The sequence below is a fragment of the Megalobrama amblycephala genome, linkage group LG18 (assembly GCF_018812025.1).
Source record: "Megalobrama amblycephala isolate DHTTF-2021 linkage group LG18, ASM1881202v1, whole genome shotgun sequence".
Lineage (NCBI taxonomy): Eukaryota > Metazoa > Chordata > Actinopteri > Cypriniformes > Xenocyprididae > Megalobrama > Megalobrama amblycephala.
Window position 1 is genome coordinate 39,326,378 of NC_063061.1, and position 25,065 is coordinate 39,351,442.

The 25,065-nt window shown below is 38.4% G+C and overlaps 2 protein-coding genes across 2 annotated transcripts; one reads left to right on the forward strand and one right to left on the reverse strand.

Moving 5' to 3' along the window:
• The first annotated feature begins 2,785 nt into the window (after positions 1-2,785).
• klf4 (Kruppel-like factor 4) lies at positions 2,786-6,956 on the forward strand. The gene is made up of 5 exons (XM_048165415.1): positions 2,786-3,082; positions 3,216-3,339; positions 4,550-5,321; positions 5,509-5,673; positions 5,998-6,956. The coding sequence occupies exons 1-5, from the start codon at positions 3,078-3,080 to the stop codon at positions 6,171-6,173; spliced, it is 1,242 nt and encodes a 413-aa protein (XP_048021372.1). The 5' UTR covers positions 2,786-3,077; the 3' UTR covers positions 6,174-6,956.
• A 2,173-nt stretch (positions 6,957-9,129) lies between these two features.
• rad23b (RAD23 homolog B, nucleotide excision repair protein) lies at positions 9,130-19,632 on the reverse strand. Its single transcript, XM_048165416.1, has 10 exons — positions 19,422-19,632; positions 16,027-16,108; positions 15,684-15,763; positions 15,191-15,384; positions 14,830-14,882; positions 14,614-14,741; positions 14,284-14,419; positions 14,076-14,203; positions 10,687-10,839; positions 9,130-10,023 (listed from the first exon to the last, which is right to left on the reverse strand). Exons 1-10 carry the CDS (start codon positions 19,485-19,487, stop codon positions 9,910-9,912), a joined length of 1,134 nt encoding a protein of 377 aa, XP_048021373.1. The 5' UTR covers positions 19,488-19,632; the 3' UTR covers positions 9,130-9,909.
• Between the last annotated feature and the right edge of the window lie 5,433 nt (positions 19,633-25,065).

Consider the following 25,065-nt stretch of genomic DNA (forward strand, 5'->3'; position numbering starts at 1 on the left):
GTTTAGACGTTTGAGGAAAAAAATCAAGAGTCCCAATGTCATCTGGAGCAATAAAATGCAGAGAACTGCAAAAATATATATTCTTTTCCAGATTGATCCAGACTGAACAAACATATTTTGTTCTGGTAGACACTGTTCATTCATTCATTCATGATAATTTAACACACTCACTACCGATGATAGCTACCCAGGCAGTATCGTGGACATCAATCTTCCTCTACCAGCACTCCACCATATGCAAATTTACTGAAGGAATCAAAAGGGGGAAAATCACCTGTTTATTTAAATATCTCATTTGCATTCTGATTCCTGGATATAGTGAGTCTGTCAAGATTTTCCCACAGCTAGAGTGCAGGAAGACAGCAAGACTATCAGCTTTGATCTTACAGAAAACACTTACAATTTTGATCGTAAATCATGTCAAGGAAAGTAAAGAAAACATCTCAAACATGTCCAAACTGTCCAAGCCCTAACATAATCATCACTGCCATTATAATAACCTCAGCTGATCATCTACATTCTTGCAGTGCCATTCGGAGGCTATTCTGTGCTTTTCAAAAAGCAATATTTTCACATTCCGAAACAGACAGAAAGCTTATCGAACCTTTGCAAAGAAGGGTAAATAAACATCAGATGACGGCACTAGATAAAACACGTCAGATGCAGGAGCAAAACCTAAAAACCACCCATTAAACGTCACACATGAAACCCTGAACTCTCTCTTTCCTAAAGACGTTTCAAAGAGCAGAGCAACTCAAGATTTCACCACCACCAACTCAATTATCCATAAGTGCAATACAGCAGTAGCACATCAAAATTGATCTACACTGTCCACATTACTCATGTAATATACTAATGGAAGAAAACTACAAGTATTGCGAGATGTTAGAGTGTGAGAATGTGTGTGCGTGATAAAGGGGCTACATTCAGTGTATTCTGCGGCTAAATGACGGCCTGCTGTTGACAGAGCCAAACGAACAAGATCCTGATGTAACAGGATGGTCTCAGAGCTCGTGTTTGCTCTCCATACAAAGACGATTGTAGACACTGCAGAGCCAAATCCTCTGACACAGAAACGTGTTTATGTAGAAGCCGCCTCTGGAAACATCACACTGGCTCGTTTGAGCAGATATTTACACTCAGACTGCTTATTGATTCATTATTAAATTAATATCACAGATGTGCTAGTGGAATGACGGAAACACAATTCAACACACATTTATGGATGGTGTAAATATTTCCATAAAATAAAATATCAGAGAAGAGATGTTGATGCAAGAGGAAGGGGAAGTTATTTTGATTAAAGATTACGAGGCACGTGTGTTTAAAAACCATAACGATGTGCATACACCTTAAAAATGCTGGGTTAAATATGTTAAATATTTGACCCAACCTGCTGGGTTGTTTTATTCCAACTTATATTGGGTTCATTTTAAGCGACCAATACAGTATTTTTTAAACAATAGTTGAGTTAAACTAAACTACCCAGCAGGTTGGGCAAACATTTAACCCAACCGCTGGGTTTGTCCATATTTAACCCAACATGGGTTGTTTTTAACCCAGCATTTTTATAGTAATTATGTGTCTGATTTTTAATTTCCAACCTATTTTGGGTTCATTTTCAAGCCAGCCATATAGTAATTTTTAAACAAATAGTTGGGTTAAATTTTTTTTAACCCAACCACTGGGTTGGTCCATTTTCAACCCAACTTGGGTTTAATGTAGATCAAATACTGCAATATTCCATTGGTGACTTTAAAATAACTGGATCTTCATCTCCAAAAGTATTATACAAGTGAGAATGCTGACATACAAAGACCTGAAGATCAACAGAAACGTTATTTTTGATTAAAGATCACAAGGACATAATGATGTGCATACACCTTAAAAAATGTTGGGTTAAATATGGTTGTTTTATTGCATTATTATTTTATTCCAACCTATTTTGCATTCATTTTAAGCAAGCAATACAGTAATTTTTAAACAATAGTTGAGTTAAATTAAACTACCTAGCAGGTTGGGCAAACATTTAACCCAACCGCTGAGTTTGTCCATATTCAACCCAACTTGGGTTGTTTTTAACCCAGCATTTTTAGAGTGTAGTAATTATGTGTCTGAATTTTAATTTCCAACCTATTTTGGGTTCATTTCAAGCCAACTTGGGTTTAATGTAGATCAAATACTGCAATATTCCATTGGTGACTTTAAAATAACTGGATCATCATCTCCAAAAGCATTATACAAGTGAGAATACTGACATGCAAGGACCTGAAGATCAGCAGAAGATTTTTACATGTGATCAGGTGATAGTCAGTTGATGAACACTGAATGAATGAATGAATGAGTGAGGGGTAAGGCTTTTCATCACAAAGAAATCCTACACATCTCTGTCTGCCATTGTCTCCTGCATTACGATATAAAAAAATGATTAGCGTTAATTAAAGGCGGACACGCCTCATGGGAGCAGTTCGCGGTGGCTGAACACGGTGTTCGAACTCCTCACGCACGCACAGGTGTCATTGGAAACACACACGCACTACAAAAACACACCAAACTACTTTTGCGCTGGACCACCACCACTACTTTTGTGTTCGATAAAGGAGAAAAAACAAATTGTGACTTTTGACCAATGATTCTTACTCGAGTCCCGGTTGCTAACACGCACATGTTTGTGTGGATACAAAATATCGGCTCGCTGCCAGATTTTTTTCCCTCTATGACGTCGCAGCGTGTTTTTTTTCTTTGCGGTTGCCGCGCAACGAGAGGCGTGTCCGGGGTTTAAGAACTAGGCGAGGAAAGCCCTGCGTGCATCTGACGAATCACTCGAGTCCAGACACCGGAGAGCTCGCGTGTCCCGAATGGCAGCGGCGGTAGAGAGAGGGAGATAGGGAATCCCCGAGTGTCGCCGAAACGAAACCGACCCGGTTCACGAACGATCCCATCAGCATGGCACCGAGACGCGTTTGATGCGCTCTTTGGACTGGACTGTCAGTGCTGCGAAGCGCTCGCAGTATTAAACTCTACTTTCAACTAGGATTTCATTTTTGACTGGACGCGACTGGAAGTGTTTTCCACTCATGAGGTGCGTTTTGCACTTGGAGGGTCCATTAATTTTTCTTTTGGCTTTTATGTGTCATGTTTGAGAGCAGCGATAGTTTTCCCAGACCATCTTGACTAGGATTATTTTTTTATTTTTGACCTTTTTTCAATTGCAGGCAGCCACCAAGTGAGTTTGACAGTATGGCACTGAGCGGCACGCTTTTGCCCTCTATTTCCACCTTTGCGAGCGGCGCTGATGTGAAGCACAAGGCCATTATGGGACACGGAACTGCCAATTTGGTGAGTATCAAACAGGTGATGGTCAATTCACACGCTTTACTAGCGAAATTCTGCTGCTGGTGAGATGAGATTATGTCATCGCCTCATAGTTATTCCTCGAGCAGCGCTACCGCGGCAGGGGCGTGAACCGTCGCGAGCTCCTCACTACACAACATCTGACATTCTTCAGCATGCACTGATTATTTATCTTCCACTTCAGACTGGATTCTCTTTCAGGCACCAAAGTTGGAAACATAAAAACAATGCATAATCTACTAGAAATAACACTAACAAAGATAAAAGAACCAGGTTGATTAAAGTCAACATGTCAGTGTGTAGTTTGGCAATTATTTAGCATGCAAGAATAAACGTGCTTTAAAGGGTTAGTTCACCCAAAAATGAAATTTCTGTCAATAAGTACAAAACCTTTGTTCATCTTCGGAACACAAATTAAGATATTTTTAATGAAATCCATGAGGATTTTTTTTAAATCGCCCATAGAAAGTAACATAATTACCATCATTCAAGGTCCAGAAAGGTACTAAAGAAATCGTTAAAACAGTCGACGTGACTGCAGTGGTTCAACTTTAATGTTATTAAGAGACGAGAATACTTTTTGTGCGCAAAAACAACAACTTTATTCAACAAATTCTCTCTGTGTCATTCTCATACACTGTTTACGTTCAGCACTTCCAGGTTCTACGTCAGAACGGCGACTCATTATTGACCGGATCACATGCATGCGTTGGGCTGATCAGGTCAACGGCGTCGACCAATACTGAGTCGGCGTTCTGACGTAGAACCTGGAAGCGCTGAACGTAAACAGCGTAGGAGACTGACGGGCTAGAGACGAATTTGTTGAATAAAGTTGTTATTTTTGTTTTGTTTTTGCGCACAAAAAGTATTCTCGTTGCTTCATGACATTAACGTTAAACCACTGCAGTCACATGACTGTTTTAACGATTTCTTTAGTACCTTTCTTGACCTTGAATGATGGTAATTACGTCGCTTTCTATGTGGGATAAAAAAACCTCTTGGATTTTATCAAAAAAATCTTAATTTGTGTTCTGAAGATGAACAAAGGTTTAAGAGTTTGGAATGACACGAGGTTGAGTAATTAAATTTTTGCGTCAACTAACTCTTTCATTTTAAAGCATTTGTTGATCGTGTCTTTGAGACTTACCTTATCTTATTCTCTCTTCCTGCGTTGTCTCTGTGTGTTTGGAATAAGAGATGGAAGGAGGACTTGTCTCAACTGAAACGCCCCTGCATGTCTACAGGTGGGACTTGCACTGACCTGGACGTCCCCTCCGCAATGACCAAGAAGGAGCCAGAAGAGCTGGACCTGTTGGACTATGATTTTATTCTATCGAACAGCATGCTGCAACAGCAGCAGCAACAGCAGCAACAGCAGGAGGCCTCCATGGCCAGCACCTCCAGAACTCTTCCACCATCCCCTACGTCCTACACCTATCAGATGCCCTCTCCTCAGGGCCAGGAGGCCAGCATGATGTACAACATCCCGGACATCAGCGACGTATCTCCCTCTGGAGGTTTTGTCGCTGAATTAATGAGGCCAGAGCTGGATCCTGCGTATCTTCAGTCCACAAGCCTCCACGGAAAATTTGTGGTGAAGACTACCAGGGACATGACTGATTACAGCCAAGGGCTTAGCATTAGTAAGGGAGGCTCAATGTCGGACACGTCCTCCCTGCAGTTTGTATGTCCTAGGACGATAAAGCAGGAACGTCCTAGCACCTGCACCATGACCGGGCCAATGGATATTCACTCGCGGCCCGGAGTCAGTCAGAGACCGCTGCTGGACCCTCACGGTTTCAGTGCAAGCCGTTTGGGGCTCAGCCGCTCTTCCTCTCACTCTCCGGACGAGCATCCTCAAGGTCAGGTGCTGGGGGCCCCTTCATTGTCTCTGGCCCAGGGATATCACCCCTCGCCGGGTTACTCTGGCTTTCCGCAGCCTCCCGCCCAGTCGCTGCAGTACCAAGGTCAGTATCAATATTCTTTAGTGAGTTAATTAAGTAAATTCTGTTCCTGCAGTGCCTCAAGAGTTTGTAATTATCAAGTGCTCCTGAAGATGTTAATTAGCTAGTTTGTTTGATCAGGGTTGATCTCCAGGAACAGGGTTGGGCACCTTTGCTTTACTAACGCTGTGGACTCTTTACTCTTTGGCAGAGCTGATTTCTCCAGCTGAGTGTTTGCCTGAAGAGTCCAAGCCCAAGCGGGGTCGACGCTCTTGGCCGAGGAAGCGAATCGCGACACACACGTGCGACTACGCAGGCTGTGGCAAAACGTACACCAAGAGCTCCCATCTCAAAGCCCACCACAGGACTCACACAGGTCAGTGTCTCTGGTGTTACGTTAGTCTTCGTTAATCTCATGTTAACATGCCCTAACGCATTGTCTGTGAGAGACTAAAGACAGTGAGAGTTCAGTTGGCAGGTGGTTTGATCTGCTATTCAAACAGCAGGTTGATACTGATCCCTGCTGAAATAAAACCACAAGCCTGTCCGACTTCCCCTTCTATTCAATAAACGAAAGGATGAGCAACATTTGAATTGTTGCCTGCCTCTCTCTAACGGCTCTGACCAAAGTGCGTTTGATTGTTCTCGTTAGGACCTGAGGGTGAAACGCTAACTGTTGCGTGTGTGTTTGTGTGTTTAGGAGAAAAGCCGTACCACTGTGACTGGGAGGGATGTGGCTGGAAGTTCGCCCGTTCGGACGAGCTCACGAGGCATTACAGGAAGCACACGGGACATCGGCCATTTCAGTGCCAAAAATGCGACAGAGCCTTCTCTCGGTCCGACCACCTTGCACTGCACATGAAACGGCACCTATAACCAAAACTGGAAGACCCCCGATAAAGTGACTAGTGAACCACGTGTTGCCTTTGAACAAGAGTCAACGAAACTCCATGACAAGCTGTGTTGTCCACAGCATCAGGGTTGGGACTTGTCTTTTTTTTGTTTTGTTTGTTTTTCCCTTTTTGTCGTTGTCTTCCAACATGCTGGTGGCCCTGTCCGTTTCCTGCACACTGGGACAATACTGGAATGTGCATCTACTTACCGACAAAACTTGGAGATGCCAAGTGCCAAACTAAAGACTGGAAATATATGAATATCAGGGATACATGGAAACATTAGATTATATGTATTAAAGAGGCCTTTAATTGACCTACATTCCATCACTCAATCCTCAAACACTGATCTGTCTTCTGGATTGTTTTGTTGCTCTCTCTAAAGCCATTAATTTCAGGTACAGAATAATTTATAAGTGTGTTACAAGATGGTGCTGAGTATAGCCAGGTGTATTCAGTAAGGTACCAAAGATAAAAGTGGAATTTAATTGAAGTCTGTGAGTTTTAGGGGCGAATGCATGACCTCTCCTTGGTGATGGCAATCTAAACTGCACTGTGGTTGCGAGGTGCAATAATTTTGATATGTAAGACATTCATATTTTTATATAAGAAACAAACAAACAAAAAAATAACTCTGAACAAAGTTGTTTTTGTTTATAGTCAGATTCATGTAATATAATCTTAAGTTTTGTACATTTGTAAATACTTTTTCATTTTGTATTTTATGTATGAATGCAATCCAATAATAAACAAAACATAAAAGGTATGAGTTGACTTGATTTTTCTATTCAGTGAATAATAATGCGTGTTCAAGGATTGTTCTATTTGCAACGAGTCTGAACGTTTGCATGGATTAAGCTGCATTCAGACACAATCAGGTTTTTCTGCCTGTCTTCTAATTATGATCTGTTTAGCAGCTTTTCATTTGGACTTATTCATTTCTCTATAAAATTGGTTTCAGTCTAATTTTTGCTTTTGCCACATGTATTAAGTGACCTGCCTTAATATTTGTCAGTGTGAATCAGCATTTAAAAAAATACTGCCCAACTACAAAATATGATTCATCATTGGTATATCATGGTATGAAATTTCGAACATGCTTTTTTTTTTTTTTTTTTTTTTATAAAAGTAAATAAGCCGATAATGCTCTCCTAATTTCAACAACACAATCTGAATGTTTGAATATCACAATATTTCAATAATCTAACAAATTCATGTACAAGTTTCCTTCTACTTATTATGAATCTAACATACATAACTATAGAAATTGAGTCATTTGAACTACTTAATTAACAGCTGCCAAATCTTTGGAAACATTGAGAAACAAACTGAACCTCACTGTCTTCTCTTCACCTGCCAGACAACATCATCTGCCGTGCATCAAAGAGATTCAAAATTATCTTTTATTGGCATGCTTTCGGATTTTAAAAGACATGCCAAATGTTCTTGTTAACAGTCATCTAACTTGCTGATGTGCGTTTTTTATGACTTGATTACAGCCGCTCAACCACTACTTTTCACATTAACATGTGAGAGGAAAGTAATGAAATATAGCCTAATGCTTTGATTAATCATTGCCAGCTTTAGTTTATGAGTGTGCACAGGTATTAAAATCAAAATATGCTGGAATTTACTGCATAGAAATTCGTCATAGTGTTTTAATTATTTTTTAAAACACACGGAGCATTCTTTTAATATTTTACTAGCTATGCTATATTTTGTTTACCTCTGAACGCCGACAAGAAAATGTTAAATGAGTGTTTTTATACACTGAATAAATTCAATCTCAACACGCGTCATGTTTCCAGCCGCGGTCAACAGCGCCCACTGGAGGACAAAGCCCGAACATATAAAAGGCCTGTTTTGTTTCACGTTAAAACAAATATATGCAAGAATTCAAAATAACTAGACTATATGGAAGCCCATGTCCGCCGCATAAGAAATAAACTCATGCTTTGGTAAATGTTATGACATAAAAAGTCGAGATTATGACATTCAGAGTAAAAATCCTGATTTAGTATGTCATAATTTCGATTTTTTACACCATAATTAAGATTACCAAACATTTATTCTCCTGGACATTTGGTCCAACCAATGCTCAATTCAGTGATTTTGATGTTTAAACAAAACACAGCCTATAATTTTGGAAAATGAAAGGGCATCTTACTAAAGCACACGTGAAATAAGACAAATTAAAATGTACGATTGGAAAAGGTGTTTCAATTCCAAGTATGTGTCAGGTAAAAGTTTTGGAGACTTCAACTAGAGGCCAAATATCTCTTAATTTCGCCCCCTGCTAGCTCTCCAACAGTCGTTTTTGTAGTTAATTAGCTCACGGCTAATTTTGTTGGAACATTTAAATTATACATCATATATATTTTTTTAACTTACCTCTATGTAACTTGCATCTTAACGTTATCGCTCACGTTATTTCTTACCTTTATAAAAGATTCTTGTTATAATTATACTAATATTTTGTAGTGAAGGGTCAGAAGTTCGCGCCATTCCTGACTGAGTCCCAAGCGCGCGCGCTTTTCTGTTCACGTGCTATTTTGAGTCCCCCATTTGCGACACGATTTAATTACACTAAATATATCTTTTTTTTTGTATTATTACTGTACAATACCCCCCCCCCCAAAAAAAAACAACAACAACAACAACAACAAAAAAACAAAAACGAAACACATCAACAACAACAACAAAAAAAACGGTTCACATGGTACCTCCACAGTTCTTTTTGTAAATACACTGACAAATCTAAATGTTAATTTCTATGTCCTATTCTGCTTTATTCTAATTATGGTCCACTTAAGGTTTAAGACATCATGTGGCTAGGTCTTTCAGGTGTGTATACAGCTCCATCTGTTTCTCTTTTAACATTTTTAACGCAATAAAACACACCTCCTAACAGCAAAACAAAAGATCAAGAACAGGTAATCTGCATTTACGTTGAAAACGTTTATTTCCCTGTAAAAATGACAGTATAGTGATATTAACTTCAAAACTATGTCAAACTATGGAAGTCATATACATGCTTTTAATGGTTCTTAATGTATATGAAAGGCCTGCATTTGTCAGTATTACTCAAAACATCCACAGCAAGAGCTGATATCCTTTACTGATACTTTCATAAAGAGAGGAATCAATCTAACATAACTTGTCATTAGCTGCAGTTTTAAATGGCAGTAAAGTATTTGGGATCCCTATTAATGGTCAACTTGAATGAATGAATGAAAGAAAGAGCGATAAGAAACAGAAGAAAAAACACTGTCCTGAACAGGGACAATGCTAATGTGATTAAACCAAACGTCCCGATCAATCTTGATTCCTAATTCAAGGAAAACAAATTCCACAAGCCTCTTGAACTTGCTAACATGTCCTAAGAATGGAGAAAACAATGCTTTTATTGGTCATAAAAAAAGATCAAATGAAAAACAAACAGGTATCACACGGGCAAATGTTAGATGAAGCAAAGAGGCTTTTACTGATTTCTGCCACTGGAGACCAACAAATGATGTCATCTCCAGATGGACGTGCTCATGTCATCCAGTGTGTAAAATTTAGACAGAATAGGACAGCCTGTGTGTGTGTGTGTGTGTGTGTGTGTGTGTGTGTGAGAAACTGAGTGTATTTGTATAGATTTTCTTCTCCAAAATGATCTTTCAAAAAGAAAAACAAAAAACATAAGAGGCGAAAATGATCAGGATGCCACTCCTCCTCTAATCATCATCAAAGTTCTGTTGTAAAAGGAAGTTTGCAGCCAAATTTTCATTCTTCTCACAAGCAAAGTAGGCCTGTATAACGAGTCCTTCTGGGAATCCAAGGGCTTTTAGCTGAGGAAAAACACAGAGGAAACATGGAAAGGTTAGATAAGACCACAGAAAGACTCCTGGTGTCCGTTTGGGGAAAAGACTTGAGCACCTTTGATCGTTTGCCAGCACAGATCCTCCATCTGTATCTCTCTCTCTCTTAATTAAAGGGCCTCGATGTAATTAGTTAAACTTGAAATTCAGACTTTATGGCTTTAACAAGTATCTTAAGTCTCTGACTGAGAACAAAGTGAGAAAAACCATAGTTAGGGAAGCACTGAAGCAAACTTTGTGGGCTGATGTGTGATGATCAACAGCTTGTTGAGGCCAACCGTTTTAACTAGTTTTAAACTTGTTAGCTAATTATAAACTCTCACTTAAGAAAATCCATAGTGACAAAAAAAAAAAATATTCTTCACAGTTTGCTGCAGGCCATCTGACCAGCTCTACTGCTTTTTAATATGCTGACAAACTAAATTTCATGATACTGATATAACCAACTGCAATACAAATGTATATACTGAATAAAACGTGTCTCGATGTGCATAACTAAGTAAAACAATCTGAGATGCATGATTTATTTTGAGATTGTGCGGGTTTGTTCTGTTTGGACAAATTATTTTTATTTGTGTAGGTCTTAAAAAGTCTTAAATTTGGTGTTCTCAAACTGAAAGTTAAGAGTTTTACCCTCTCAATAGCTTCTTTCTCCTGGGGTGTGACCTGGATGTAGTTCATGCCTCCTGCCTCGGCCACGCCCCCACCGCCGCCTCCTCCTTGCCCCGCCTCCTGGACAGGCTCGTTAAGCATCTGGATAAACTGCTCCTGATGGCTGCTGATTTGCTGTAAAACAAGAAAGAAAGAAAAAGCAAAGTTCTGATTTGCTGTGGGTTCATTCATCACACTGGAACAGGAAGTCAAGAGCACTGCATTGTGTGAGTAATATAATCAATAATCAGCATCTGTAATAAAAGCGCTATTTCAAACATACTCTAGATCAGTGGTTCTCTTGTGGGTCACAGGTCTGTTTTATAAAATATACAAAGCCTTGAAGTTTCTAAGTTTACAGGCCTTATGGAAAGGGAGAATGACAGATTGATTGCTATGATGAAAGGTAAAAATTAATTATGGTAACATCAGAAACCATAAAATGGCCGTGAAAATGTCATTTTAACATTTACAACACCTTGTGTGTAAAAATAATGGTTGATCTTCGCATTGGTCTGAACAAAAACGGCATACGTGCTGAATGATAATGCAAATTTACTCAGTAAATGCTGTTTAAGAAACAGCAGAAATATAGCGGTTACCCCGGTTCCCTCTGAAAACAAAGCAGTTGTGCTTATAAACACTACTTTATTAGACATTATAAGGAAGTTAGGATGAAAAGAATACGCCATCAAATGTTTTCAAGTTTGATGGTCTGATTTTAACACCATAAAGTAATTGTAATAATTAATCAACAGTACATTATAAGCAATCACTTGTGTTATGTCCCAGTGAGTGCTGGCCCTGTTCTTTTTTCTCTCTTCTTTTTTTGGGGGGGCTTGTCCAGGATTAGGGTTAGGTTAGGGTTTATGACACGTCATAAATATGGGCTATTCTGTGATTGAAAGCACAAGCCTGTAGAACGAGCAACAGCACCACTTTACTTAAATATCACATTAACCTGTTAGTCAGCACCCCCGCTTTTGGAAAATCCCAAAAAATGACATACCCAAACTAAAACAGATACAGTTCATGAACCCTTTGCACTAAAAGCATAAGTAAGGTATCATTTGAAAGCAGACACTTTGCAGTTTATGGTAAACTCATAATTAATTATTGTCACAAAGAAGAAAATAGTTTAAAATAGATTTGAAATTTTGAAAAGTTATTAGAAATTTATTTTTATGAAATATATTTATGAAAATGAAAGTGAAGTTGGCCTTGTGGCAATCTAGAAATGCACTGCAGCTAAAGCCACATGTCTGACCATGTTATATTTCAAATCTGAAGATGATAGGTTTAAAACTCTGAGTTTTATTACATGTTTTTCAAGACCATGTCATGAGACTTTATTTAGAAAGGACTCTAAAATGTTAACTGATGTTTATTGTCATCTATTCAAGGGTATTGTCGATATTGTGTTTGTGGTGCTAAGTGCCCCATTCAGTTTCAGTCTCCCCTGAACACATTCACACCTCTCCAGCCAGCTTATGGCTCTTATTATTCTTTTCTTTTGTCTCTATTATAATTACTGATGTTCTATTCAAGATGATTTAATCCCTCATTTCATTCACCAAACTTCTCACTTCACCTTCTTTCAAACTGTATCTAATGCCCTTCTTGGAAAAAAAAGAGAGAAAAAAAGTGAGCTTTACTATTAAGAATTATTTATTTGCATTAGCTTTAGATTAGAACAGGTGCATATCTGGGCTCGTTAGCATATTAGCTTAGCACAGCAACAAAACATGACAATTTATAAGATTAAAACCACGTTTTTTCTCCAAACTTACTAGTCGATTGTTTTAAATAACCTTCTTTGATGTGATGTGGCTTTGGATCAAAAATCAGACAGAAAATATATCATTTTAGGCTATTCTGCACAATGAGAAAAGCTATCTCGATTAGCATTGCATTATAAATATAATCTACTATTATGAATACCTGACATGGCGTGAAGAACACAGATAAACAACATATCGTCACAATCGTGTATTTATTACTTTCAAAAGTGACGTTCTGTATGTTTATATCAATGATTATAACGATGTCTGGTAGCCTCTGTTAGTCCCGTGTATGTCACATGACTGCCTCTTGTTCATCATGTTTGTGGACTAAAGGTGCACAGAGCGCCCTCCGGCTTCGGGTATGGTTTGGACACACAGTAGTCAGTGTATACAGCGCTCATATGATGAAAACAGCGCGTTTTGGGTAAAAATTGAATAAATATGACTCCTCTGTATAGAAAATTGACATAAACGTATGACAGTGGATCAATATTTCTCCAAATGTGCATGCTTTTAAGCTAAAAGCCCTGAAGGATGTTATTTTGTGGAGTTTTTTCTTGATGATCGTACAGAGTTTTTTTTCTCAATGGCTGAAGCTGACGCTCATATTTCAATGAAAAGGTAACGACTCCGTTTCTCATATTCATAACTCCCGACGCATATTAACAAATAACGGTCACTATGCGATGTTGAGAGTAAAATAAAGATTAAAAATTGAAGCTCGAGTCTTAGATCTTTTTAATGATGTATAGTTTGTCAAGGTAATTATATTAAATCTAACAGTAAATTTGAGCTAATTTAAACAAAGAAGCTTTGGTGCGTAGGCGTGCCAGTGCTGGTTAACAGGTTAAACCATATCGCTATTCCTGGTTTTCCATTCTTAAATTTAAAGAGTCATTTCACCCAAAAATGAAAATTATCCCATATAAATATCCATATTTATAACTTTATAAACTATAATCACTGGCTACCGGCAACGACCTTACGCATACGAGTTACGGAGAAAGAGTGACCTCTGACCCGGTGTAAACTTAGCTTGACTTTCATACGGCCGTTACCGGAAGCTAGTTTTTATAGTTTATAAAGTTATAAATATGAATATTTTTCTTACAAAAACCAATCGCTTTGCTTCAGAAGGTCTTTATTAACCCCCTGGAGTCGTTTGGATTACATTTATGATGGGCTTTTTTGGGCTTCAAAATCTCGCCCCCCCATTTACTCCCAATATAAAGCTTGGAAGAGCCAGGATATTTTTAAATATAACTCAGATTGTGTTCATCTGAAAGAAGATACACCTAGGATGGCTTGAGGGTGAGTAAATCATGGGATAATTTTCATTTTTGGGCGAACTAACCCTTTAAGAGCTCTTGAAATAAGACTTTTCTTATACCATTTAAGATATTTAAGACTTTTTAAGGACCCACAGGGATCCTGAAACTACAGTATTTTGGCACAAAATCATGTCACTTGGTGGAAGCTTCATATCAGTTTCCTTATCACCCAAGTTACAATTTTGCTACCATCACTATATGACGTCTAACGTAATGTCTCGCGAAACAGCGCTGTCTTCAGACTGTGTTTGAGCACCTGCAGGAGCTGAGGGTTCTCTCTGCCGATCTGCTGTAGTAGAGCTGGTAGGAGAGACGGGTTCTGCTGGATGATCTGTCTCATCTGCAGGAACTGTGGCTGGTTCCTCAGGAACTCCAGAGGATTCGCTGCACACACAGGACAGAGTCAGAGATGCGTGTCACACACTCCAATGGCAAGAACGGTCAACTGTGTGCATGCAACTCACCCCCTGATCCTGTGCTGGGCTGTGATGGGGCGGTACTGGACGGTGAAGTGAGACCCGTAGACACGACAGGAACGCCTCCTGCAGGAGCCACAGGGTCAGCACCTCCCACACTGCCCTCGCCCTCCGCAGGAATGCCCTGCAACACACACACATCCCTCAAAAGTTGGCATTGAGAAAACACATCTGCACTTGCCAAAGCATTTTCAGCACAGAAGTATATAATAAAATAAGAGGGCATAATTATAATGAAGCCTGAATAAGAATGTTTTGAGCCAGTTCTGCTGATTTAAATGTCATTTCTTTGCTTTATAAAGACACACAGTTTCTCACCGTGAGCAAGTACTCGACGGCCCGGTCAGGATTGTTGAAACTAGCTCTCAGCGCCGCCACCACTTTGTCTCTCTCGTATCCCATCAACATGATCTCCGTCACCATGTTCTCGTAGGACTGACCCGTCACTGCACACACAAGACACGTGAATGAACTGATCTTCATAACTAGTGCTGGTCTGTGTGAGCGTGTGTGTGTGTGTGTGTGTGGATTTACCCAGCGCAGACGTTGCCTCTTCAAATATGTTTGCATTTGGCGAAGAACCCGAACTGTAAAAAAGAAGGAAAAAAACAAAAGTTTGTTCTCACGCATCAAGCAAGCACGAGCTTCCGTTTATCATGTTTCAGTGCTGATTAATGTTTATAAAAGCCTAAATTCAATCTGCTCATCATATAAATTGATCGCGTCTCTTCAGAAGGCTTGAATTAAAGCGCTCCATTCATAATGATTTATTTTAGCATCGCTTAATGAATGTTTTGAAGCGTCACAGTTTTGGGTGAGTAGACTTTCAATTAGCATTCACATCTAATCAACAATAATACAGTCTATAACATCCCGTGTGTGCGAGTGTGTTTACCTGACGGGTGTGGAGGAGGGCGCAGCGCCGCCAGCAGGCTTCTCCTCGGCGGGCGTGTCGTCTTTGGCCGGGGTTTCTGCGGGCGGGGCAGCAGACGGGGTCGGGGTCGCTGTAGTGCTGGAGGAGGCGGAGCTGGAGCTGGTCGCTGTGGCAGCAGATGATGGGGCAGATGTCGATGCAGGAGCCGCTTTAGGCTGCAGGAGACACAATCGCATTACTCTCAACTTCATATAAACACACAAACATCATCACATCCACGAGTCAAGGAATTTGGCATATTTTGGATGAATAAATCAAAAGTAGGACTGTATACCTAATTTCATAGGGTCCTACAACACATGCTTGATTAAAAAATGGCCTCAATCTCAAAGCAAAAAAAAAAAAAATGTCTTTTTACTTCACCCACTTCCATTAATGATATGTGTTTCTTTTAAAATCCCTCTTTAATATTTCAGAATGTTTCAGACGTGCAAAAGACTGATAAATGTCTCACCTTTGCTACCATAACCACCACAAAGTTCTTCTCATCTATCTTGTACTCCTTGAGCGCCGTGTCATCATTCAGAATTTTGCCTGTAGGGGACAATATAATTAAAACAAACGAAACGTTATTCATCAGCCCGCAGCTCTCGCGTATGAATCTGACAGGTGTCTGTCATTCATCAAATGATGCTGCTGCATAAACAGACTTTATCGCTGCATTTCACATGATTATAGAGAAAAACCTGTGAGGACGAATCATATGCGTTACCCAGGGTCACATCCTTATCAGCTGGAAACAGCCGTCCAAACACGCCACACAATTACACCTTATCACATGCAGAGAAATGATGTACCTGCGTATATCAACTTCTGTCCCGCCACCGGAAAGCCATCTTTTCCCTTTTCATTCTCTATTTTTTCCTTTAAGGCTTTTACCTGCGAAAGACAGAGCAGGAGAACACAAATCACTAAAACCAGTTTAAAGGGGACCTATTATGCCTGTTTTACAAGATGTAATATAAGTCTCAGAATGTGTGTGTGAAGTTTCAGCTCAAAATCCCCCACAGATCATTTATTATAGCTTGTCAAATTTGCCCCATTTGGGTGTGAGCAAAAACACGCCGTTTTTGTGTGTGTCCCTTTAAATGCAAATGAGCTGCTGCTTTCCAGAAGGGGGCGGAGCTTTAACAGCTCAACAACAACAAAGCTGGAGAATCTCACGCAGCCAAAATGACGAAAGTGTTCAGCCTTACATTGTTCAAACCGGAGTCGACACTGATGGAGAGACTCAGGAAGAAGTTACAACTTTTAGACGTTTCTGAATGGTTAGTGGATAAATTGATGTAGTTGCTGTGGAGTTGATTCAACTCATCCACTAGCATGTGCCGTCATGTTCATCTTTTGTGTTGAATTGACCCTCGTTTGTGAAGCAGTCCGGCGTAAAATGACGGCATGACAACAACACTCGACTACAACAACTCTTCCTCTTCTCTAAAATATAATTGCAATTATTAATCACGATTATTCGCAATTTGAAAAAGTTGACCCTTGACTTCATCACTTTGGATGTAATGGAATTTATTGCTTACAATTGTATTGATAATAGTACATTGAACCCTATTCATCAATTCGACTTCTGTTTAGTGCTTTGTAAGTCAGATATTTTATGAGAAAAAATTCAGTTGCAAATGAGTCAAATCAGATTCAAATCGCTCTATAAAAGCATATTCATACAGATCGTAAAGAATGATACTCGTCCTCTTTTTTTCATCTTTGAAATGGCTAAACACTACAAACAGACTGACGGATATGTAGTTTTCAATTTCTTTACATTATGAAAAAGCTAAAAAAGCAAAAGCTAAAATGTTTAAAAAAAAAAAAATTCCAAATTATTATTTTCATTTTGTAGCCGCCGCATAGACCGCATTCATTCACCAACCATGATCAAACAATATGGTCAAGAATCATGTTTGGATTTATTACAGATTTGTTCGCAGATTCAGTAGCATCAAAAGGCACACACGGCCTCGAACTTCACAATCAACATCGCTAAACTCAAATATACATGTTTGTCGCTGTCATCAGATCATCAACGCTTCTTTATGAGAGACGCACGGTTGCCAGATTGAGAAGATTAAGTAAAACACTGGGTGGAAAACGTATCCTTTTTAAGAGAAAAGCTCCGTTTGGAGAATTTATTTTCCTGGCATCTGACAACAGCACAAATATTCAGCGGGACAAATATCACGTTGATTATTTTATCACGATTAATTGAGCTTGAACTGATCTGATCTGAATGACACTTCACTAAAAAAATAGCTGTAAAAAAAAAATTACACTGTTAAAATAACAGTAATATACCGTAAAATCAATGCATTCTGGGCTATAATTGTAATTTTTGAGAAAGTAACTTATAGGTTACTTTCTCAGAAATTACAAATAATATTACCCAGCCAGAATGCATTGTAAAATGCGAAGGTAATATACTGTAAAATCAATGAATTCTGGGTAATTTTATTTGTCATTTTCGAGAAAGTAACCTAAAGGCAACTTTCTCGAAAACAACAAAAATTACCCAGAATGCATTGTTTTTACAGTATATTACTGTTTCAATGAAAACCGGTATTTTACTGTGTAGATTTTTAATTTTTTACAGCTATTTTTTTAAAAGTGTTTTCTGAAATTAAACTTGTTTAATAATTGATGAATTTTACACTGCTATTGAACTGAATAATGACTATTTTCTTCTGTAGAGATGAATTAATCTCGTATTTGATGAAGTTTGCATCATTGATTCTGTTTATTACTGTGAAGTTGCTTTGAAACAATCTGTATAGTATAAAGCGCTAATTTATAATTTGTATAAACTAAGTCAAAGTCACAATCGGATCTCAAATCAAACACAAAAGTAGTTTGGACCAGATCCGATGCGAGTTCTGGCTGTTTGAAGAAAAAAAAAAAAAACTAAACTTATTGAAGCTAGATATGGAAAAAAAGCATATTTTTGGTGAAAAGTTTTGCTGCTTTCCTGGAAAATACCATTTCTAAGAATAAACTGTTCCAAAAGGCCTGGTCAACAGGAAGGTCAACAAACGCACCGAGCGTCTTCCTTCCTAAAGGTCCGGCTGATATATTTAACGGCACAAAGGTGTCATTTGTTCCAGATATAGTTGAAAAAGGGTAAATATACAACTCTAAATAAAACATCAAGTTGAATAATAATGAATAAAAATGGATAATGAATGAATGAATGAATAATAAATTAACGCCCAAAACATCCACCCTATTAGTCAAGTCAGCTTTATTTCTATAGCGCTTTATACAGTACAGATTGTTGCAAAGTAGCTAAACAATAATAAACAGTAAAATAACAGAATCAATGACGCAAACTTAGACAAATTCTGCTGTAAAGACAAGAAGTTTTGTTCTCATCCGATAGTGTCACTAATACACAAACATGAGTGTCAACAACAGTTTGATCAGTTATCTAACTGGATAACAGGGAGCAAAAGACAAAGACTGGGATCATGCCACAGTCACGTGACTCAGCACAGACATGAGAAAACAGACAGAAATACTGTAATGAAAGTCACTGGGGTACAGTGAAGCCAGCAGTGACCTTCCATCAAACTAAACCAACTGTTGATTTGGGAAAGTCCCCATCTAGAAGAACAATTAAAGCAGACAAATAAGAGAAGCATGTGTTTGTGTTCTCGAATATAAGGTTTCTGTCACTTCAATGTCTGGAAATCACATAAATCATCTTAACAGACCAGAAACACACACAGATAGTTGTGTGTTTATATCACACACACTAATAACACACACAAACACACGTTAAACAATTTATAACAGCACAGCATGACTTGCTAAAACACTTAAATTACCCCTTAATAATCCGCCTGGCACTTCTAAAAACTCATATTTGGTATTTAAATGCTAATTACATAGATTTTGAAGTAACTACAGTGTGTTTGTGTCTCATTTAGAAAACTTTGCTTATGTTTCGACTGAAGTAAAAACTCATTTTACGAGCAGCTAACATGCTAATGCTAAAACGCCTCACAGAACTCCGTAAACAGCGGCGCGCGCGCACAGAAACGCGCCTAATGTGATCATATAAAGCGTAAGAGTTTAATTCTGGTGCGTTTGAGTGGCTTAATGGAGTGTTTTCGTGACATTGCTGACAGAAATCCGTTAGCTGTTAGCCGCTAGCAGCGCGCGCTCCTCTCACGCGCTCGTCTCTCACCGTCTCCTCCGCGTCGATGTCGATTTTGAACGTCTGCTGCTGGAGGGTTTTCAGCGTGATCTGCATTTTCACGTTCGTCCGTGTCGCCGCTGTGGAAACTGATCGAGGGCTGGATCGCTGGCTGTGTTTTTTTCGCCGTGGCTCATCACAGCCTGTCCGCCGCCATAACGCGCATAAACACTCGACGGCCCGTCCCCCCTTACGCCGAACTGCGCATGCGTCAGTGAACACAGTGCTGATGGGAAATTGAGTTTTTGTTGCGTTTACGCAAAAATACAGTTTTCTTATGATATAAGAAACGCTATCTGATCTCAATCAGGGTGATAGCGTTAAAATAAAACTGGATAAATCCGTTAACCCTAACCTGACATCACAACTCTACTGTATTTTGGCTTTAAAGGATTAGTTCACTTTCAAATTAAAATTTCCTGATAATTTACTCACCTCCATGTCATCCAAGATGTTCATGTCTTTCTTTCTTCAGTGGAAAAGAAATGAAGGTTTTTGATGAAAACATTCCAGGATTTTTCTACATATAGTGGACTTCACTGGGGTTCAAACGGTTGAAGGTCAAAATTACAGTTTACAGCGATCCCAGACGATAAATAAGAGTCTTATCTAGAGAAACCATCGCTCATTTTCTAAAAAATTTTTTTTTTTTTAATTTTATACATTTTTTAATCATAAATGCTCATCTTGAACTAGCTCTCTTCTTCTTCTGTATTTGAATTGTGTATTACTGCCCTCCACAGGTCAAATTTAGAACTAAATTGTCATATACAATATTCTAGTGCAAGTATATGACAATTAGTTATATATATAAACTTTAACCTGTGGAGGGCAGTAAAACACTTAGCAGTGTCTACGCTGCCGGAATTCAAATAGAGAAGAAGAAGAAGAGAGCTAGTGAAAGATGAGCATTTATTGTTAAAACCATATATATATATATATATATATATATATATATATATATATATATATATATAAAATGTCCTATGGTTCTATGGTTTCTCTAGATAAGACTCTTTTTCCTCGTCTGGGATCATGTAGAGCTCTTTGAAGCTGCACTGAAACTGACATTTGGACCTTCAACCCGTTGAACCCCAGTGAAGTCCACTATATGGAGAAAAATCCTGGAATGTTTTCCTCAAAAACCTTCATTTCTTTTCCACTGAAGAAAGAAAGACATGAACATCTTGGATGACATGGAGGAGAGTAAATTATAAGGAAATTTTAATTTGAAAGTGAACTAATCCTTTAAGCACTGGTCTAACTTTAACTGGAAATAAAAACATGAATGATCAGATGTAGTTCCCCTCCGGGTAGAACTACATCATATATATATAGTCACTGATTGGCATCATCAGTCACTTATAACATCAATATTTTGCTTGTTTTCAAATCCTTCCATTGCCGCACCTCCTCAAGCAAATGGAAAGAGTGTAAACGCAACAGATGCAGAAACAATAGGGGCCGCCGCCTGCAGTCGGGCCCCTCAAACGTGTACGTCATTGAGTGACTCAGATCTGCCAAGAGACTCTGTGGGAATCAGGCAAGAATACCAATGATTCTGCATTACTAATCGCACAGTCAATAATCATGTACTTTCTCTCATTTCAGAATGAGAGAGCAAATCTAGCTAACAGAAATATGTTCTAAGAACGTTTTTGCTATCGTAAGTTATGAAAAGTTATTTTTGAATATTCTCCAACTAGTCAAAACGTCCAATTTTATGTGAATGCCAAGGGAACATTCTATTATTCAAGCATTATGGGAATGTTACTTTTGAATGTTCTCTGAAAGTTCTGAAACAAGTAGTAACATTTAAAAAACGTTAGTCGAACGTCCAACTAAAACGTTTTGGAAAAAAAAATTTTCTGAGAACATTATTATAGATAACTCTGAACAAACATTCTATAGTGCGCAACAATCGGTTCCGGAAGTAAAAACTCATTCATTTTCTCCATAGGGAAATTAATTTTTAATGATAACTTATAAACCGTTAAAGTCAGCCCTGCTGTGAGCTACGAGGATGTTAATCAATGGTATTTCCATCTGTTGAAGCCGTCAGCCCACATTATTTCAACTTAGTTTTAAAACAATAGTGTTTAACAGCAGAATTCATGGTGAAAAACTACATTACCCATGATGCTGTACAGAAAACCCACCAATCAGAGAGTTGCTGTGAGTAAATTGCGCCAAAAGAGCTTGTTAGCTCCGCCCACTCCCATGAACCACTGCGAGTTTCTCTACGCTCTCAAAACACTAAAATATTTTAATATATAGGCATATTTTGCAATAAACTTAAAATATATTGTTTTTAAAAGAGTAGTTTTATATTTCTCCATTGTTTTTAATTCGATTAATGCTTCATGGGATTGTAGTTCTTTTCCTCACTAAAGCCATTAAGTTTAGTCTTGTATTTTTGTCCGATTTTCAAATAATTTTTTGCTTCAAATCAAAGTTTATAATGATATGATTCGCCCTATAGCTTGTTGGTTTGGTTTATGGCATATAATGCTTTAACAAATACTTTTTAAATACTATTAAATCCCTATGGGAGAAATTAATGGAAAATATACTTCCGATGTTGTACCAAATTTCGCTCCCCCCTCGCTGAAGTCGCTACCTGATTGCCTAATCTTAACCCCACCCCTAATCCAAACCCCTCCCCCACACATACTCCTAAACCTACCAATTCCAGGGGGTTAATAATCTTGCAGGGTTTGAAATTCGGCATAAAACCAGAACCAGTGCGCTGAAAAAGTGGGCAGGCACTAATGCACTTTATTAACATTACTAGAAGAACGTTTGTTCATAACTGTGAGAGAACATTGCTAGAATGTTCTGAGAACGTTCCCAGTTTTTCTGGGATGTCACATAATTGTAGTTTAGATTAATAATTAATATGCATTGCGTAAATGACTGCCAATGCCATCTGAAATTTCATCCCGCTTTTAGCCGAGTGTAGATTAATAATAATGCACGGGATGCAGAGTTTGCAGAACGTCCACAGAGTCTGAGAACAATGAATTATACAACAGGGAGATTCGGCACACGTTTTAATAAAATATGAAAGGTTTCGCCCTAAAGGACATGACCCTGCGTGTGAAGTCACCTTACGGTCTGGGGCTCAACCTTCAGAACGCCCAGAGGAACAGCCACTTCTGCTCAAATTATCCTCTTCATTTTGAGCCACAGTTCAACCGAACGTGGAAATTCTGCCATCATTTATTCACCCTCATGTTAGCCTAAATGTGTACTTCTTCATCTCTTCCGAGAGCCTGTCAAACTCCATTAAGACAAAATCAATGACTCATGAATGTAAAACATCTACTTTTGTCTGTGGTGTATCCTGGCTGACAGGGAAAGTTCTCACAAATTTCACTAATGCTTTATAAATGTTATGAGAAAAATGTCTTTATATACAGTATGTAGAATTCAGAAACCCTTGTTATTAGCGACACTGGTGGCCGTTAAGTGAACTGCAGCAGCAACTGACTGCTTGTGCATTAATGGTGCGCAAACACAAGCAGTAAGTCGCTCCTGCAGTTCACTTAACGGCCACCGGTGTCGCTAATAATAAGAGACTGAACATGATTCAAGTTGTTTTTCGATCTTTGTTTAGAAGCAAAAACAAGTTTGGAAATACAAATTAATATTAACACACATTAACTAAATTCTGAAGATTAAATTAATATTGTTTGAATGTTATTAATTCATATAATTACTATTAATATTAAACATCAAACAGTTTTTTTATAGCATTTTCTTTACACAAAGCACAAATTCAGTTCATTTTCCTGCCCTCCTTTGATTGGCAGGATATATCGGCCCTGACTATCATCTGTTTTTAAACTATCGGCGGATAGTGCGAAAATTTGTTTTTATCGGCCATACCGATTATTAGCCGATATATCGGTGCATCTCTAATAAAAAGTTCTTAGCATGCTCACGCAATTTAGAGTCGGAGTACTGCAGGTATTTGGAAATCTAAGCAACAATAATAATAATAAAACCTTGTTAGCATAATTACACAGCATTAAAGTTCAATTATTTAGCATGCATACTTTGGTATAAAGTATTTCAGCCAATCTATAGGCTATAAAATGGCCTATAATGCAGAAATTGATTTCACATCTGGAAGAGAAGCAATTTTTTTTACACAAACGTTCATCTTCTTCAAATCACACATATTTCTATGTATCTACAGTGTGTTTCGTTTCCATTTAAGATGAACTATTAATTTTTATTTTTTATTTTTTTTTTCCATTCAGCAGAATTTAAAACTCATATGCTTAAATGTAAATGTATTAAAAAACATATACAGAACCGGCAGTATAAATGCATTTTCTTTACACTGGTTTGATCATGACATTAACGTGTTTTCAAGTGAAGGGAATATTCCTGAGAAATTTCTCATCGGTCTGGTCATGTGTCCGTCTCTCTCTCATCACACTCTTCTCTGGTTGTTTAAAGGCAGAATTCGTCTGCGTCTCTGAAGGGTCTCCGGGGTCTCCTCCTGCCGAAACACTCCTCTGAAGTTCTGATCCGCTGATCCCTCGTGTCTCGCAGATATTTTTAAAAGATGATGTTATAGCTGTGAAATAAAAGCAGCTCTGGAAACACAATCTCTTCTCTCGGGTTTCAGACGTGACTTCTTTATCATCAGCTGCTTAAACCGGACAGATTTGATTGTATACAAATATTTTATATGCAGTAACACTGACAGTGATGTGACAAAATGAACTTGCTCTTACAGAAATTTGGTTTGGTTGATCATTTACTAAAGGATGTGATGCATCATCATAGTAACACTTGAATTATAACGTTATGAACAAACGTTCTCCCAGTAACGTTAATAGAACGTTCGTTCAATGTTATCTGGTCTCTAATAATGTTCTCAAAACGTTAGCACAAAAACATTATTGAGCGTTTTTTCTGAAATGTTTTAGTTTGACATTCATCTAACGTTTTTTAAACGTTACTACTCGTTTTCGTAACGTTCAGAGAACATTCAAAAGTAACGTTCCCATAATGTTTGAAGAATAATACAATGGAATGTTTCTTTAACGTTTGTGTAACTTTTTAAAACATTCAAACAAACATTTAGAAAAAACGTTTCTGGGAAATGCTGTTGAAAGTGGATTGCGACAAAACACAATTGTAGCCAATCAGCAGTAAGGGGCGTGTCCACTCATTAAGGGGGAGGTGCCTGTGTTGCATAGTGTGTTTGTGAATTTGGGGGCGGAGCTGTCAACATAGGGGTGTGATCCTATTGGGTAGGGGCGTGTTTGTTTGGGTGATTTCAAATATTTACAGCATTTCTCAGAAATTGCTTACTGCGCCTTTAATGGGAACATCTGCAAAATGTTATTAGAACATTTTTTTTCGGGGGGTTGAACAAAATCCACTGAAAACTCAACAGCTCCTACTGACATCTTGAAGGTCAAAGCTTTATCAGAGACTTTGCTTCATGTAATCTGAATGCTTGTCATCCACTTCAGACTGATGGACTGGAGGGAAATGATGTTTCTGTCTTTGTCCTCCTCGACCCTGAAGAAACATTCAATCAAAAGCGCATCAAGACGCTCGCGCACAAACAGAGTTCTGCTCTTCCTGGCGTTCTGGAGATGAAGTCTCG